General features: G+C 36.3%; 1 protein-coding gene across 1 annotated transcript; it reads left to right on the top strand.

The window, feature by feature from the left end:
- Positions 1-260: 260 nt before the first annotated feature.
- On the top strand, positions 261-18,565 carry st8sia9 (ST8 alpha-N-acetyl-neuraminide alpha-2,8-sialyltransferase 9). The gene is given in 6 exon segments (NM_001126310.1): positions 261-388; positions 8,050-8,200; positions 9,481-9,602; positions 16,543-16,632; positions 17,664-17,896; positions 18,336-18,565. Coding segments are annotated over 6 exon segments (954 nt in total).
- Positions 18,566-19,094: the final 529 nt, after the last annotated feature.

Raw genomic sequence — 19,094 nt, 5'->3', positions numbered from 1 at the left:
AATATGTACAGCATAACTCTCTTTATCATGAATGATCACTGCCTGCTTGTATGTAGAGGAGCAAAGTGAATAAAACACAGTACTCAAAAAGTTCCACACCTGGGCTTAAACCCCGCGGCCTTCGCATTCCCAGTAAAGGGATTCATCACTGACAACGAAACCTCTAGATTAAGAATTATTTAATAACAGATGTCCTTTTGATATTTTATCATTTTGCTTCATGCTATAATTTTCGCAACTTTCTTTTTGTTGATTATAGAATGAAAAATAATTCCATGCTAAGTAAAATCTGGAACTTCAGAGACATCGGTGACCAACTTCTGTATGTTTATGAAAAATTGGTCAAGAAGGATTGGACAGCAAACCAAACTAATGCACATAGCTTGAGGTGAGAGTATGAACTATGCCAGTTGTTAAGCAAACCAAACTAATGCAAATGTTTCGAGGTGAGAGTTTTGTTTTTAAAATATCACTGAGGGAAACAAGCAAAAACAAAAAACAAACAAACTTTAAACGAAAACAGAGAAAGCATGAACACTGGTAGAATAAATGTGATTGTGCGTAAAATATTTTTTTTATTGAGGGCACGTGGTGTAATCACTTCACTTTATTAGCAACATAATACATGACATGCATCGTGGACAGGCGCGTAATGTGTGTGTTTTGGAGGAAACCCCTCCCCCCCCCCCTTCGTTTTTTTATTTATCTTTTAAAAAAAAATTTAATGCTAATCGGTGACCTAAAAAAGGTGACCTTACCCACCCCCCCCCCCCCAACGAACCGAAATGTTGATCGGTCAAATTTTCAAATTTCGGGACCAAAATAAAATAAAAAATATCCTCTTACCCCCCCCCCCCCCCCCCCCCCAATTTATGGAATTAGTTTGACAATGATTTATTCCTAATAGATCTAGATAATAGTATACATTCTCAGATTTTATTGAATAATAATTTGCCAGTGTTTGTTTTGCGTGACTGCTAAAGCCTGTGTATGCTAATATGCTTATCAACTAGGGGACCTACGCCCTTAAGTCATAAATGACAGTAATGAGGATTAATGCCCCATAAAAGGGCACTAATATAGCACATCGACACGGTTTTGATCCTGGTGCCTCACAGTTACGAGGCCATTGCTTTGACACTGAACCATGACTGTACGCAGCGGGGGCTAGGGTAGGGGCAGCTCCCACAAAAAATGCAATAAATTATCAATAATTCATTGAATTTCCCCCGGTCCCCAACAGGAAAAAATCTTCTGTGTGCCCATGCCTTGAGCCATAATGCATGGCCGTACAGGAATATGGAAGTAGTAGTTATGGTATAAGTAGTAGTCGTCATGTTATTCTTGGAAGTAGTAGTAGCAGCAGTAGTACATGGTCATGGGTGTCGATCCCGGGGGGATGGGGGGGATATATCCCCCCCCCCCAATATTTCAGGTGGGGGGGGGATGGCCTGTACAATCATCCCCCCCCCCCAATAATTCACCATCAAAAAAAAAAAAAATGAAGAGAAAAATTAAGGATGAGAGCCCGATGAGAGTAGTTAATGGTTATTACTCGCAAGATACACATTTTGCTATACATTTTGCAATATACACATTTTGCTATCTCATTTTCATAATACATACATATATACGAAGTAAATAAGACAACCGTATATGAGACAAGAATAAATTGAATTCTCGCTCATACGGCTTCATCGGGAATTGATGAATTTATTCAATTTGTTCAATCAACAGCATCATAGAAATGCAGTGCGCCAAATGCAAAGACGCAGCGTCAAAAAGCAACGAGCTAAATGTTAAGCGCGAAGCGCAAAAGTAGCAATCTGCAATGCACATCAGACAATCCTGGACAGTGTAAACATAGATGAACTCTGTGACGATTTCGTGATGAGATCGGAGACAAGGAGAAAGATTTTCGGACATTAGTACGACTTATAAAATAGTTCTCTAGTTGTTATGTTGTTTCCGTTCACCCTTTTTAAAATTCACGTCATTGTATCTTTATTTTTTTGTTCACTCATTTTATTTCCTGATATTTCCTAAAAGATTTTTCATTTTTGGAGAAAGATTATTATGTCACAACTTATTTGTAACACAAATTATTTTCAGTGGGGAAACTGAATTCAGACAAGGATTAATATAGAGAACAGTACAACGAATCGTCTTCTTTCTCTAATAATTCAGTGAAAAGGGCAAAGCTGTTAGGGGCAACTGAATTCAGACATGGATTAAGCGTAATAATCAAATAAAACGTCAAAGTACACGATACAACGAAGCGTCTTCTTTTACGAATAATTTAATGAAACGTGAAAGCTTCCGCGCAAAGCGCGTAATGGGCGAAAATGAATACAGACAAGGATTAAGAGTAATAATTTATTGAAACGTTAAAGCTTCCGCGCTTCGCGCGGTAGGGGGGAAACTGAGTTCATGAAGGACACGATACAACAAATCGTCTTCTTTCACTAATGTGAAAGCTTCCGCGCTTCGCGCAGGAATGGGCGAAAATGAATTCAGACAAGGATTAAGAGTCGAGAATGGTACATAGGATCGTCTTCTTTCTTTAATCATCTAATGAAACATCAGAGCTTCCGCGCTACGCGCGGGGAAGGGGGAATTTGATTCAAACATTAAGGATTAAGAGTCGAGAATGGTACATCGAATCGTCTTCTTTCTTTAATAATCTGATGAAACGTCAGAGCTTCCGCGCTACGCGCGGAGGAAGGGGAACTTGATTCAAACAAGGATTAAGAGTCGAGAACGGTCCAACGAATCGTCTTCCTTCTCTAATAATTTAGTGAAACGTCAAAGCTTCCGCGCTTCGCGGGGGGGGGAACTCCCCCTCCCTGCACGCAACCCCCTAGGGACCGCGCTTCGCGTGCTCACTACCGCCCCCTAAAATGAAATCCTGGCTACGCGCTTGGGAGGGGTGCAACTTGCCACACGCTTCTACCTCTTGATTGCTTTGATCCATTGCCGAAAATATTTTGGCACCTATCATCCCCCCCAACCACGGATACAAATCGACACCCTTGTACATGGTATAGCAGTAGTATCATTGGTAGTAGTGGTATGAGTAGTAGTAGTGGTATTAGAAGTAGTACTCGTCGAAGTAGTAGCAGTAGTAATAGTGGCAAAAGAAGTACTCGTCGTCATCGTTGTCGTATTATAGTAGTAGTCGTCATCGTAGTAGGAGTCGCGGTCGGCGTAGAAGTATTATTAATTTTAGTAGTAGTATAAGCACTATCCCTGGTATTAGTAGTAGTAGTAGTAGACGTAGTAATAGTAGCAGTAGTGGTAACTGTAGTGTCACTAGTTGAAGTAGTTGAAGTAGTAGTAGTAGTTTTGGTTTTAGTACAGTAGTAGTAGTAGTAGTATGAGTGCTCATCGTCGTTGTAGTCGTGGTCGCCGTAGAAGTATTATTATCATTAGTAGCATAAGTAGTATTAGTACTATCGTACTGGTAGTAGTATTATTATTAGTAGTAGTAGTATTGGAAGTATAATTATTATTAGTAGTAGTAGTAGAAGTAGTAGGAATAGTAGTAGTAGTAGTAGTAGTAGTAGTAGTAGTAGTAGGGACTTTTAGAATCGCTAGAAGACAATAGGTCTATGCTACGATCGACGTCCTTTTAATGCACTGCCTTGAATGGACGTCATACGTATCAATCCACGCAAATCTAAAAGTCCCTATAGTATCAGTAGCACTAGTACTGGTAGTAATTTCCCCTAATGATCATTTATGCGGGGAGCCTGGAGGAAGTACGTTGCCTAGAGGACTATAACGGTGAGCGTGGGTGAGGGGAATACAGCGGTGTGTGTGTGTGTGCGTGTGGGTGTGTGAATATGTTCCTGAGTGTGAACATGGACCTATTACAGATGGACATTCAACGTGATTCCTTCTTTGATTCAATGATAGTCACCGCCTTCTGATTATGTGCATCTTAATGAGAACATTCAGCTGTTTTAACAATAACGACTGCGTATATCATTTTCGGGCATTGACAAATGAGCAGTTTCCCTCTCTTGGGTTTTGTTTGGATGGTGTGCTCTGTAAGAGTATGTCTTCAATAAAAAACATCCCCAATGGGAAGCAGCAAAGTCGAAAAGCAGACGATTTTGGTGATATGAAATTTATTATTACTGATTTGCACACTTTTGCACGCACCAATGACCTTATAAAACAATTAAAAGGCCATGATCTTTATAAGCCCTGTGCGTTGTAATTCTGGAATATTATGAGTACATTGGGGAAAACGGGATTTTAAATCACAAACAATCCAAACACAACCTATCTGGTAATATCAACATGTTTTTCAAAAAAAGAACACAGTACACGGAACAACAGTTTCCAATTATTAACCAGAACTGCACATCGATTCCCCATGATTTAAGCGATTTATTATCTTCTGCGCATAAAGATTAACATGTTTAAAATCACTATCTTGATTCTGTCCCGGCTTATTGGCGGTGACCATCATGAGATCAAAGTGAATAAAAATGTACGGAATGTTATTGAGACGACATTGACGGAGACAATCACAATGAATTCGTTAAGTGTTGTTAAGTGTTGTCCAGTCTGTCATATGTTTCTCTTCAGTAGCTTGGTTCAGTGGTTTAACAGGGAAAAATAAGTCTAAACTGACAAGGGTTGTATCACAAGCCAGTAGAATTATTGGAATACCCATGCAACAATTAGAAGACATTGTACAATCAGCCCTCTTGACCAGGCTTGATATCATAATGAAAGATGAATCACACCCACTCCATGATGAGGTGTTTGTAAACAGATCTGGTAGGATTAGACTGCCAAAAGTGAGGATTGAGAGATTATAGACAGTCATTTTTTATTGCAGCATGCAAAGCTTTCAACAGTGAATTTAACAGATGAGCTGTGCTCACTGTTATTTTCAATGCATAGCAGTGCTTAGGTTTTCTTTTGATAATGTGCAATTCATGTGTTTAATACTTTCATTGTGTACACATAATAATAATAATAATATTCATAATAATAATATGTTTCTATAGCGCATCATACAATATGTCTCTATGCGCTTTACATAAACAAAGGAGCATAACTAATGTATCTACATATACCTGGAAGCATTTGTAAGGTCAAAATACAGGGTAACTTCTTCAGGAAATTTTTAACAGAAAGTCCAATATGTGTACACATGATGATTATTCATTAATAATGATACGATTTTTTTATCTATGTTTTAATTTTATACACGTGTAATTTGCGTATGTACATGTATTTAATTTTAATGACGGCAGTGTAACGCATTTGCAGATTTCTCTTTCGTAGGAAATTTATCCTATGACAACTACTTTCTTGTTAAAGTTTTGTCAGAGCCAAATATCTTGCCTTTTCACTAATGAACACAAATATTTGAATTCTGCAATAAAATGATTTGGTTTTGTTATCATATACTGAACATATAATATTTTTTAAATAAAAATGAAACAAAACAATAACAAATAACTCATCTGTCATCTGCAAATGCGTTACACTGCCCTTCACACCCGAGCTTAGTAATTTGTAATTTGCATGAATGTCTCTTCTTCTTCTCTCTTTCTTCCTTTCTCTTCTCTCTTCTTTCAAAGTCGCCGTTGCGTAATAGCTATTTTATACTCAGATAATTTATTGTCTCAATCATCTCCATCCAGGCATTTCTATGCCGGAGCACTTCTCATGTTGATTACAGTGTCCGTGTGTGTGTAGGGCGTGTACGGTTATATATTGTGTGTGTAAGAGGTGTGTATAGGGGTGTGTATAGGGGTGTGCGTGTGTGTCAGTATGTGTGTCTTTGTATGTGTATTGATGATGTATGTGTATGTGTTGATGATTTGTATGTGTGTCGATGAGGGACCTTATGGTGTTTGGAAAAATTCATTTATTAAAAACATATGCATTATGTAAATTAAATTACGTTTTTGCTTCACTAGTGGTTCCAAAGTGGGTCATATCGGAAATACAGAAAATATGTTTTGAATTTATATGGAATGGGAAAGATCGAATTAAGAGATTAATATTGTATCAAGGTTATGATGAAGGAGGGTTACGAATGACTAATTTTGACTCGTTTGTAAAAACCCAACGGGTAATGTGGGTGAAAAGACTATTGTACGGAGAAAAATCTATGAGATGGAAGCTATACTTTGATTTCTGCTTTAAGATGGTAGGGGGTAGATTTTTTTTTTGGTGTAACTATGATTCCAAGTTATTCAGTTTCAAAGTACCTAAGTTCTATTTAGAAATGATCAAAGCATGGGAAGAGTTAGAAGGTTGTAGGAATTTTGAAGAAAAGAATAATCCAATTATTTTTAACAATAAAGATTTCTTATTGAAAAAGAAAATGATTTTTGATGAGGAGTTGTTTACACGCAATATAATTTTAACTCAAGATATTTTTGCTGAAAATGGCATGCGGGCAATATCTCATTTTCAAAATTTGGGGTTAAAAGGAAACAAAATTGTTGATGTATGGAATATTGGGGAAGCTATTTTGAGAAGCGGAAAAAAAGGATAACTGGAGTTTAGTGGATGTAAAAGAGTATGATATTTTAATGCAGTTTAACAGTACTGTGAAGCTCCTCAGAGATGTATTATCGAGGAAGGTTTATGAATATTTCATAGAGAAGTTACAAAATTTATTTGTCTTGAAGATTCATGATGGACGGGAATTTTCAGATTTTTCAAATAAGGTATGTAGGGAGATATTTAGTAGGCCTAGGAAAGTTACTCTTGTTAACAGACTAAGAGAAATTCAGTATAAACTGCTTCATGGAGCAATATATACTAGAGAACATTTATTCAGATTCGGCTTTGTTGTAGATAACTTGTGCTCATTTTGTAAGCGAAAGATAGAAACATATTTACACTTGTTCTGGGAGTGTGTACATGTTCAAATATTATGGCAAAATGTAATGGCTAAGTTTGAGCTAAAGGAATTAAGGTCTATCGACTGGATAAATATTCATTTAGGGTTGTCTGGTAACTCCCCACTAATAAAAATGTTTAATACAATCATTTTTGCATTGAAATATTGGATATATAGATGCAGGGGAAAGTCCGTAATATTGTCTTTGGGGGAGTTTCAAAAAGAACTGTTAGAATTTAGGGAAGAAGAAAAGAATATTGCAGGGAGGGCAGGTAAATTGGCCTTACATTTACAGAAGTGGGAACAAGTAAAGTTTTCATGAACTTTTTACACTGGACTATTGTAGCCTCGTTTAAATGATTTTGTTTTAAATGTTTTAAATAGATTGTTTCGGTTTTGTCTGTCGCTCCAATTTGGGGTATTCTGAGGGGGCTAGGCACAGTGTGTGGTGGGAGTGTGGTCGGGTGGAGTGTGTGTCGCATGATGGGGAGGGGGGGGGGTAGTAGTAGTAGTGTGTTTGGTTGGATGGGGTTATTTGTTTTATGATACAACTGATTTCATTTTTGTTTTCATCAATTGTAAAATGTATGTAATGTAAATGTTTTGAATTTATGTCAAGGAAAAAAAAAAAGTACTTTATTTCTAAAAATTAATTTGTATTGTTTGGAATCAATAAAAAAAAAACTATTAAAAAAAAAGAAAAAAAAAGTGTTGATGCGTGATAGCTGGAGAGGTGTTCCGGCGTGGAAGTGCCTGGATGGACGAGATCAATAACAAAACAAAACAAGCTTTTTAAACTGCACTGCCTTTTCCTCAGTTTTTATCTTATTCTTTTAATGCAACCTTTCTTAAAATTGTGATGATTGTTAAAAGTTATGTTGAAATGTAATTATTTTGTCTGTATTTATATATTTATATATTCATGTACGTGTATAGCACCTTTAAATGTCCGAAGGCAAATTTTATGTATTTTTTACATGACAATAAATTATCTTGAATCTTGAATCTTGATGAATGTCCATTCGTAATAGGTCCATGGTGTGAATAAGTATAGCGTATCATTTCGTTAAAACGAGAAAAAATATTATTATGGTAAATGCGCCACTTTTCTACCATTCGTTCTTTTACTATTGTTGTTGCTGTTTGTCTTATTTCTTTTTCTCTAGACAAGAGCTTGCGAGATATCGACCAGAACTTAACGATAGCACAACCATTATTCTTCATCAAAAGAACGTCAAAATAAACGAAACTATAAAACAAGTTTATTCGAAAGAGCCAATAAAAATCACGCCCGAAATATTTCATCGACTTTCAAAGGTAAGATCGTGTTGATAATCACGGAGGGTGTCGTTTTTAGAGGACAAGGAGAAGTCCTCTGCTACTTTCATAGGTCACGCATGAATGAACAGACTTTTATATTTGCCTATTATTATTATCTAGTATGTATATATTCACTACACCTGAGTGCATAGTGGAAAATATATAGAATTATGCGATGCCAAAGGATATTAGTGCCGAAACGGGATTCGATCCGTGAACCTTATGTGATCCATATTAAAGCAGAATTTAGATTATTAACGAAGGATATAATTTGTCCCCTAAACTTTCCTCTCAAATCCGATTAAAATAGAATGTTATATCAATGGGAAGCTGAATTAATGTATAATACAAATAGAAAGGAATAACAGTTATCTACCCTTTCAGTAATGCACAAAAGCAAATTAAAACCCCATTTTCCGTACCTCTCCAAAAACCGCTTAACAGCTAGTGGTTATTTAAGTTTGTCGCAGTTACGTTGACGACAATACATGTGGACTCGGTCGGCTTGCCCATATAGCAGAGGCGACAAGCCGAGCTTAATTAATGCAAAATAATTGTTAACATGCGTATTCAACATAAGATGATGTCATCAAGTCGATAGATATTTTTTAGGTCGACTACTTCCGATTTTTTAAGCTTTAGATTTCGAGTTTTCAGAGAGCTGTTACTCCTCTGATCTTGACATACATTAAATGCATATATATAGCTTACCGTTGATAGATAACTCATCTATTTCATTTGTCATTTCTGACTAGGTGCTCAAGAGAAATGTAGAATTACACCATATTTAATGTCAATTACATACTTCAAGGAATAAGTTGTATGTGTTAATGCTTTTCATGAATGTTCAACGTACGCTGCTGGCGTTTTAATTTTTTGATGATTATGCATTAAGCGTGTTATTTAATTTTTTTAATTTGCTATATAACTTTGCACTGAATTTCAAAAATAGTTATGTTACATTAAATCGCATGACTTTGCATGTTTGAAGAAATATGATATAGAAATCAATATATCAAAACAAATCAGATCAAAACAAATCAGATCAAATCAAATCAAACTTATTGAAATCAGATCTAAGGTCTATAATTTTCCAAAGGGGAAGAAAAAAAATGTTTTCATGAAGCACCTCCATCACTATGGCATTGATTATTCTAAAGATGCACAATGTGAGACGTCTACATGATTATGTAAAATATCTGCCAATATTAGGGGATTAGGGTGTAATATTGCAGCTCTTGTTGTTTTGCTACATGTTGCTTTATTTCCACTCTAAGAGTGATCCAATAGGTCTACCAAAGGGAAAGAGATATCACTCGTGTGCACTTGTCGGAAACAGCGGTTCAATTCTACACAGTGGCTGTGGAGAACGTATTGATAAACACGACTATGTAATAAGGTAAACAATTTTGTTGGGAAATCCAAAGCAGTAGCAATGTATGACATAGTAGTCGCAATCACATTAGTAATATGTTTAGTAATATTGATAATTGTAGTAGTAGTATTAATGTTAGAAGTGATAGTAGTAGTAGTAGTAGTAGTAGTAGTAGTAGTAGTAGAAGTAATAGTTGTAGCAGCAGCAGCAGCAGTAGTATTAGTACCGGTAATGATATAGTTGTGGTGGTGGTAGTAGTAGTAGTAGTAGTAGTAGTAGTAGGAGTAGTAGTAGTAGTGGTCATGGTAGTAGAAGAAGAATAAGAACAAGAAGAGGACGAGGAAGGAGAACGAGGAGAAGAATAAGGGAGAGGAGACATATAAAAAGGGAGAGAGAGAAAAAGAAAAATTCTGTAATATCAGTAATAATCATGGGTGTCGATCCGTAACTGATACCTATTCATCAGGGGGGGATGATCTATTCATTCATCCCCCCCTGATGAATAGGTATTACGTAAGGATCGACACCCATGGTAATAATATAGCATTAGTAATATTAGTCGTAGTAGTAGAAGTAGTAGTAGTAGTATTTGTAGTAGTTTTCTAATAGTAATCTTCAAAGAGCTATATGCAGCCTTTCATAAAGATCGCAAGCGGGTTTGAGGGAGACAATTGAGGTTTAATGTAATAATAGACATTACAGTCGGATGTAGCAATGTCATTCACATTTTGTTTGATCCCATCTTAAATATGACTGTATCAAAAACAGTGTAAAATTGTAAACATGCTCAATTCAGCCTATGGCTGCAATGCACTATACTTTATAAAGACTTATTTAATCAATTATTGAATTGAATTGAGATGACTCAGGCAGTAGTCCTGTACATGAACTGTCAATATTTATTTGCTTGTAGGCTGTTGTGTTCAGGAATAGAATGTTGGGCAATGGCAAACAACCTCCTGTCTCGGTAGATCTACTGGGTCTCGTCTTATTTTTTGTACGAGATTTGTTTAAGGTAAATAATGCTTCAAAAGGAAAGGAAATATATTGCATTATATTGGGGTTATGTAAAGTCACATATCTAACATGGCTGCAATTTTTGGACCGGTCGATCGGTATAGAATTACAAGTTGTTAAATAGGTTACATAAACGAGCTGCGAATCATTATGATATCCAAAGGTAGTTGGCAGATTTCATCTGAAGATGTTTGTACTAAACTTTCATGGCAACCTTTGAATAATATTTTATCTCTCAAAGCATTATACTGCATGATCCACAAAATGTGATAAAATCTTGTTTTTTGATGATGTATCGACCCGCACTACGAGAAACACGAATGAGATGAGGCTAAGGGTACCCTAACGTAGAGCTACATTTTGTAAAGCCTGTCTGTACTAGTTTGGCCAGGGGGGATTCGACCTTCCTGCAAGGTCACTGACAGGCGGTTATCTCATAACATCAGCTCTCAATTAACATAAGAAAAAGGGGATCAAGGGGGACCAACAGGAACCGATTACGCATTGTTTGCTATATAGAGGGCGCAAGTAGCTATAAGTAGTGCAGTGAGGCTTTAAATGAAAATTGAATCATTTGTAAAGGCTCCACCAGCTGGAATCAGCTTTCCAAATATTTGCGTTACATGGCTAACATAAAGGCTGTCAAAGCCAATCTTTTAGATCACACCGTATGTTTCAAATTAGATTTCAGTAATATACAGTGCGTCCCAGAAAAAACGAAACCGATAATTATCGATGTTTTATCATAACTTAATCACAATTATATTTAACAAATGACACATAATTATTTGGAAAGCTTAGATCCTCTTCTTTCATTTGATGCAACTCATATGATTCATATCTCACGCATGAGTGATTAAAAGCAATTTGAAGAGAGGAAACCAAAAAGTCATTTGGCGGGCGGTATCTTAATTTTAAAAAGAAAATCACATTTCTAAAAAGTTCAATTTCTGCCCTTTCAAATGACACCTCAATCAGGAAAAATGAGCCAGGAATAACAAAGTTCTGTTTGTTTAAAGTAAGGCTTGCATTTCCATAATTTGATCAAACGAGTTCGTTTTCACTGGCTACCTGCCGTAGCAACAAACAGAGTAATTGACAAAAGACTTAACTCCGTTTCGTTGACGATCAGCCATGCACACAGAAGACTAAAGACCTGATGCATGGCTGATCTTCAACGAAACGGAGTTAAGTCTTTTATCAACTCTGTTTGTTGCTACGGCAGGTAGCCAGTGAAAACGAACTCGTTTGATCAAATTATGGAAATGCAAGCCTTACTTTAAACAAACTGAACTTTGTTATTCCTGGCTCATTTTTCCTGATTGAGGTGTCATTTGAAAGGGCAGAAATTGAACTTTCTAGAAATGTGATTTTCTTTTTAAAATTAAGATACCGCCCGCCAAATGACTTTTTGGTTTCCTCTCTTCAAATTGCTTTTAATCACTCATGCGTGAGATATGAATCATATGAGTTGCATCAAATGAAATAGGAGGATCTAAGCTTTCCAAATATGTGTCACTTGTTAACTATAATTGTGATTAAGTTATGATAAAACATCGATAATTCTCGATTTCGTTTTTTATGGGACGCACTGTACAGTGCGTCCAAGAAAAAACGAAACCGAGAATTATGTCTTATTTTGAAATTGTATATGTGTGTAATCGTTTGCTACCCGAACAAGCTTCTTTGTGTACGTTTATGTGATTTAACTAAATAGATACACAATAAGTAGTAGTAGTAGTAGAAGTCGTACAATGAATAGTAGTAGTAGTAGTAGTTGTAGTAGTAGTATTAGTAGTAGTACTAGTAGTAGAAGTAATGGTTATAGTAGGTATAGCACACCAAAAATAAGTACAACAAACACATGTTATCTGATGATTGCAAATGATCAAGCTTTATAAAAGCTTCAAAAACAAAAAACAGAATTGAAATCGGTCAATGCGTTGTGATTTTACCATTTTTTTGATATCGCAAAAATTACCGAAAAACCTGCCAGAAATGGTCAAATTGGCAAAAATGGCAAAATTCGACAAAGTTGACAACTTAATTCATCACTTTCTTGGACACAAATAATAAATTAAAATATCATCTTTGTGGTAAAAAATACAAAAAAGAAAATTCATATACCTATACCGTTTTGAAAACAGAAGCCAACAAAATAAGTCATTTTTGCCATTTTTGCGAATCTGCAGATATGAAAAAGTTGTGAAAATAACTAAGTCCGCCTAATTAATATGCGCATATGTAATCAAATCTAAACCGAACATGATACATCAGTGAAACCTATGTATATCAGACAGGTATGGAAATATATTTCATTTGAAATATTAAAAAATCATGAATTATTCATCAAATATGCAAATTAGGTCATTTCAGCTAATTATATATTCGCGCACTCATTATGCAAATTAGGAAAGTCAAACCGTTCATTTTTTGGGCATTTTTTAAATCATATATTCATAGATCATATTTACACCAAATATTAACCTTAAATTCCAAATATTTTTGCAATGCCAATAAAATATGGCGATGGAAATTACTTGGATCACCATCACAGCTATTTCCTCATGTGTTTTACTAATTATTTAGAAAAACCGATCATATGATAAGAATTTGCAGACTTTCAGCTACATCACAGTATATTTGTATTTTTAAAAAATGTCAGATTTGAGGATTTATGACGATTTTCAGAGAAACCATTCAACAGGCCATAACATTCTACAGGGACTGAATTTCAGAGTAACAAAAAATTTGGTGATCCCAGTACAGTTGTGGCTACCTTGAGTGTAAACAACAATTTGATTCAATGAGTGAAACACATGAGGATATTGCATTTTTTGTAGGGGAGTTTTATACATTGAGGTGCATTTTCACCACGCAGAATAACAATGCGAGTCAAAGGGCGATCAGCGGGCCATGTCACACATGGCTGAAAAGACAATATTCTAATTAAATAATTTAACATATTTCCCACATGCCTATAACAATGAAACTACACAGAATTGTAGTTAAAGGTATGCTTGAAATATATGTGAAATAAAATTTTTAAAATATTGTTTAGTTTTTTAAAAATAAATTTACAAAAATTGCTATTTATACCAACTGACTGCTGTTGTGTGTGTGTGTGCATGGGGCAGACTGTGTGCACAGGCATTGTGATCACCCTAGTAGTAGAAGTGGTAGTAGTAGTAGTAGTAGTAGTACTAGTAGTAGTAGCAGTGGGGTAATGAGCAAAAAACTTTTGTTTGGGGGGGGTGGGGAGTCAGAACAAAATCCGTATCACCACCAAGTAGCATAATGCAGGGGCGGCGGAACGTCTTCCAAAATAGGGGGGGGGGGGGCAACAACAAAAAAGGGGCACCTACAAAGGGAAACATAAAAAACATGCATTGGTATAAACCCCTACATCGTCATGATTGCGATTACACTACCAGGGATGATATCGCTATTTTGTTTTAATTCTTACGTGGAACATGATACTGCTTAATTAAGCAAAATACTGTGCTGTTGGGTGTAATAGTCTGAATTTTCGAGCGAGCGAAGCGAGCCAGCAAAAATGTTAAGATTTGTGAGGTTCCAGTGCAAAAAATTACAACTTACAAAGAAGGAAGAAAAAACACCCTGATGAGTATTAAGCACAATCTAATGAAAAAAGAGTGAAAAGTTCTTTCATAAGTAACATACTTATAACATCTATAAATGGAAGCGAGCGTAGCGAGCGAGCGCTAGGGAAAATTAAAGAGAAAGGGGCTCTGAATCACCTTGAATTAGGGGTGCAGGTTATGGAGAAAGGAAAAGTAGGCACTTATCAAAAGGGAAAAGGACAGTTATTAGAAAAGAAAAGGTGCTCGTGTCAAAGTAAAAAGGGCTATTATCAGAGATGAAAATGACACTTGTTGCACCTGAAAAGGGACACTCGACAGGCACTTTTGAGAATGGAAATGGGGAATCTGTTGAAGGAAGAGGACACCTATCTGATTTTAATAGGGGCATTTATCAGATGTTAAAAGGGGCATTTTGATAAGGGGGAGGGGCTCATATCGAAAAAAAAGGGGCCCTTATCCATATAGTACTTACATATAGCTCCGTTTAGTCTCATTGGACAACGCCCCCTATCGTCAGAGTCCAGCAGCCTAACATGTTAGCCTATGGACCTTTACCCCCCAAAAATCGTTAAAAATCCTTTTTTTTTGTTTAAACGAAAAGTACATCCACCCCGACGTACCTTGAAACTAGCTCTTTCATTGGAACCCTCATGTCTCATTGATTTTTGAAAGTTCACCCATCGTAATTTGTCAAAATAGGTCGCAAGCTCGCCATTGCCTAAACATGTGCAATAAGTCAAACTTTGGACGCAATTTGCCACGCGATTGTAAGGTTATAGCTCAAGCACACGAAGGGTAACAAGCATGAATTATTATAGATCAGTTCTGAATGGTTCATTATGTCCATTTCAGCCAACCCCGCACCGTAATTTTTCCATTTAGTATAGGCAAGCATTTTGCCGAGGTAAGCAAAAACATGAATATTCATGAACGCCATGGACTATTCGATTATTTACAGAGGGGTGCAATTGTGCACCACATCAAACTCCCCTACTGTCAGTCAAGTATTTCATTGCATTATGTAGTTTGGTAGGTTTATCTTACTAACTGTTTAATTATCAGATATCGATGATAGTTTAAAGTTATGGAAAAGGTTCTTGTATTTTATATTTAGCGAAGCAATCTCACATACATCGATATCAAGTGTCGTCTGATCCGCCGATTGCCGTCTGCTATATACGTTCAAGGCACATTTATCTGTGGACTGTGATGTACACAGTTTACTCGTCATTGTAGATTTATGATTAGCCATCTGTCATTTATTAGTCTTTAATTATTGACACACATACAATTACCACAATAGCACACATGAACACTCTCACTTCCCCTCCCAACACACCATTTCCGCACACCCGGTTCACACATCATACCCAGTGGCATATACACCCTGCAACATATTGGAACATTCTAGTTTGGTAGTGACGGCGAACTAGCTACGTTTGTGCTGACAATGGTCCAGCGAGCGAAAATGAGACAACCGGAGCAATATACTAGAAAGGAAAAGGGTCACGTGTCAAAATAAAAGAGGCACTTATCAGAGTTGAAAAGGGGCATTTAAGAGAAAGGGAAGGGGGTTCTTATTAAGAAGGAAAAAGTACACTAATCAAAAAGTAAAGGGGCACGAGTCAAATTAAAAAGGGCACAAATATCAGAGGTGAAAAGGGGAATTTCTCGCACCTGAAAAGACGTACTCACCAGAAATAAAAAGAGAGGAAAAGGACAGTTATTAGAAGAGAAAGGGGGCACTTGATCTATGTAAAAATGGGCTTTTGGGGAGTACCTGAAATAGTGGGGGCACAGTGCCCCCCCCCCCCCCCGGGAGTGCCGCCTCTGGCATAATGGGCAAAAGTGAGAGAAAAAATCCGGAAAATCATGTCATTTCAGCATCATTTGTATATCATTGGTATCGAATAAGAAATATACCACGTTTGAATTTTATTTGGGGGTCAACTGCCCCCAAGCCCCCCCCCCCCCCAATCAATACGCCAGTGAGTAGTAGTAGAAGAGGCAGTAGTAGCAGCATCAGCAGCAGCAGTAGTAGTAGTAGTAGTAAAGAAGTGGTAGTAATAGTAATAGCAGTAGTAGTAGTTGTAGTAATAGTAATAATAATAGTAGTAGTAGTAGTTGTAGTAATAGTAATAGTAGTAGTAGTAGTTGTAGTAAAAGTAATAGTAGTAGTTGTAGTAATAGTAGTAGTAGAAGTAGTTGTTGTAGAATGAGTTGATAGAGGAGGAGGACGCCGACGACGAGGAGGAGTGGTGGTCGTGATAAAAGTAACGGTAGAATATTATAATGTAGATATATCTGCTGTGACTCATGGTCATCCAATTCATTCATCACAGATGTAACTTGGCACCACTCGCACCGTTCAAAGTAGATGCTGGTCTGAAAAATGATTACATTACGATGAATCCAAGCATAATACGCACAAGGTGAGATTTCATATTGATCAAGCACTGGTTGGTTCATTCATTTGTCTCTCAATCAAGCTAAAGGTTGAGGGTTCGAATCCCAGCCCGGCACTAATGTCCTTTTGCTAGATATGAATCCACACACACTTGCGTACAAATGAGTACCTGGCAATTGCATGATTGGGTGATGATAATTGCAGTACTCGCAGGAAGAACAACATTAACTGATGTAGTTACTCTGGGTGACGACCCAAATATTCACTGATCAAAAGAAAAGAAAAAGTAGATACTTCGTACGTTTGGTGCCAGAGTATTTTTAAATAGTGCGCCCTAAACTCCGGAATAAAACAAACTACCAGCAAACTAACTTCTCCTTCTTCTTCTTCTTTTCTTCTCCCTTTTCGTTTTCTTCATCTCCTTCTTCCTCCTTTTGTTGTTGTTGTTGTTCTTCTTCTTCTATTTCATCTTCCCGATTAAATCAATATTGTTATTAGTAATATAAGTTGTATTATTTTGTACCAAAATGATTTGTTTAGCCGTTTAAGGGGTTAGGCCCGATTAGCACATGAGCTATTATCCGGCCCCTTTTACCAACCAATAATTTCTCTTCTTGTATAAATTATGTAAACACATCACATGAACATGTATTACTGTATTGACGTTGGTAAATAAATCAAATCGAGTCAAATCAAAATCAAATTATCAGCGTTATTATTATCGTTATTAGTAAAATTATTTCATTATTATTATTACCATTGTTATCATGATTTTGTTCGTGTTATTGTTATCATGATTGTTTTTATTATCATAATTGTGATTAATAATTATTCTTTTTATTATCATTATTGTTATAGTTAATATAACTATGATTATTATCCATATTAATAATGCCATTACCAATATTATTGTTAGTATATTTCGTTGTGGTTTTTATGGATATCATGTATTTCATTTGTTATCTTATCATCGTCAACTGCATCTTACACATCATCATCATCTTAATTCATTGTTTTGTTTTATCATGTTTCTTTTCATTTGGCCCCTGGGAGCAGATATCGCAGATTCCGGACAAGGAAGGCGATCAAGAAATTTAATGTTGACGTTTCAAAATACAGCGGCATCTTGAGCATACCCTGCTTTGGGATACGATTACCTGAGGTCATGAAAGCCTTTAAATTGTTCAAAGGAAAGAAACCAAAGATGGCATGCATGAATACCAAACACTTCCAATCAGTGATAGATTTCTGGGGAAGCACTGGTGCAATAGATAAAGGATTATCTACTGGTAAGCTGCCTTTGAGTTACTTTGGTTTTGGGTCCCGTAACACAAGTGTAGCGATCGATCGTACGATTACAATTTGCGATCGATTGTGCAATCAAATTATTCTAACGAATATTTTGGGGTTTGGCTTCCATGTTTAGATGAAACTTCTGAAATCGTTTTTTCACATAAGTGTTGAAAGATTTTAAAAAGTCAGTCTTATGTCTCATTTTCATGGAAAAACGGTTGGGAGAAATTACTGTTAGAAGGTGTCGCACAGTGATGCCTTCAAAGAAAACCATAAATATCTTTGTGGTTTGAGAATGTTTTCAGAATTTTGTGCATGTTATAGAAATAGTACAGTGAAAGGAATATAATAAGTAACGTTTCATTAAAAGATTAGGGCCTACGTCGTTTTTCTTGAAAAATAGTTATTTTGTTGTTGTTGTTGTTAATTTCACAGGGTTCTACATGGTTTCAATGGCCATACAGCTTTGTGATGAAATAGACCTCTACGGTTTTTGGCCCTTCTCTTCGCGTTTTGAAAGCAACAAGACTGACGTAGCCTACCATTACTTTGACAACATCCGGCCCGACACGGCTGAAAAGCACCATGCTATGGATCAGGAATTTAGCATTATTGTTCAGCTCCACAATCTAGGCATTGTCAATTTAAATATTGGATCATGTTAATCAGAACACAGGCGGAGATTTACAACAACAAAAAATCCATATAAATGAAATTCTAACATGACAATGCCGTATTAATGTAATCACATTATGATTGTTATTCTTCTGTGATCACAGAAGAATAACAATCATAATGTGATTACATTAGCCTAATACGGCATTGTCATGTTAGAATTTTATTTAAATAGGTGGCGCACAAGGCTATTGAAATTGATTATTAGGTAGATTTTTCGAAAGTAGTTGCGGTCGTACAATAAAACAAAAATAAGAAAGAAGGAGAAAAAGATCTCTGAGAACAGTTAATTTGCATATTAGGCATTTTTCGTGAATTTCTCATACTTGGATTACTTGAAACTTTTAATATGTTGTTCAAGGGAGCTTACACTATGAACACGACGGACAAAGAAAGAGGACAAAATATACAGTTCCTCATTCTACCCTCAACAATTGCTGTGGTAGATAAAGGAACATCCCTTCACTGCTATTATGTAAAAATGTGTAGAACAGGTGAATATGCATGTGACACCTGTTC

The sequence above is a fragment of the Strongylocentrotus purpuratus genome, unplaced genomic scaffold, assembly GCF_000002235.5.
Source record: "Strongylocentrotus purpuratus isolate Spur 01 unplaced genomic scaffold, Spur_5.0 spur5_scaffold_4, whole genome shotgun sequence".
Classification (NCBI taxonomy): Eukaryota; Metazoa; Echinodermata; class Echinoidea; order Camarodonta; family Strongylocentrotidae; genus Strongylocentrotus; species Strongylocentrotus purpuratus.
This window is presented reverse-complemented; position numbering and strand designations above follow the sequence as displayed.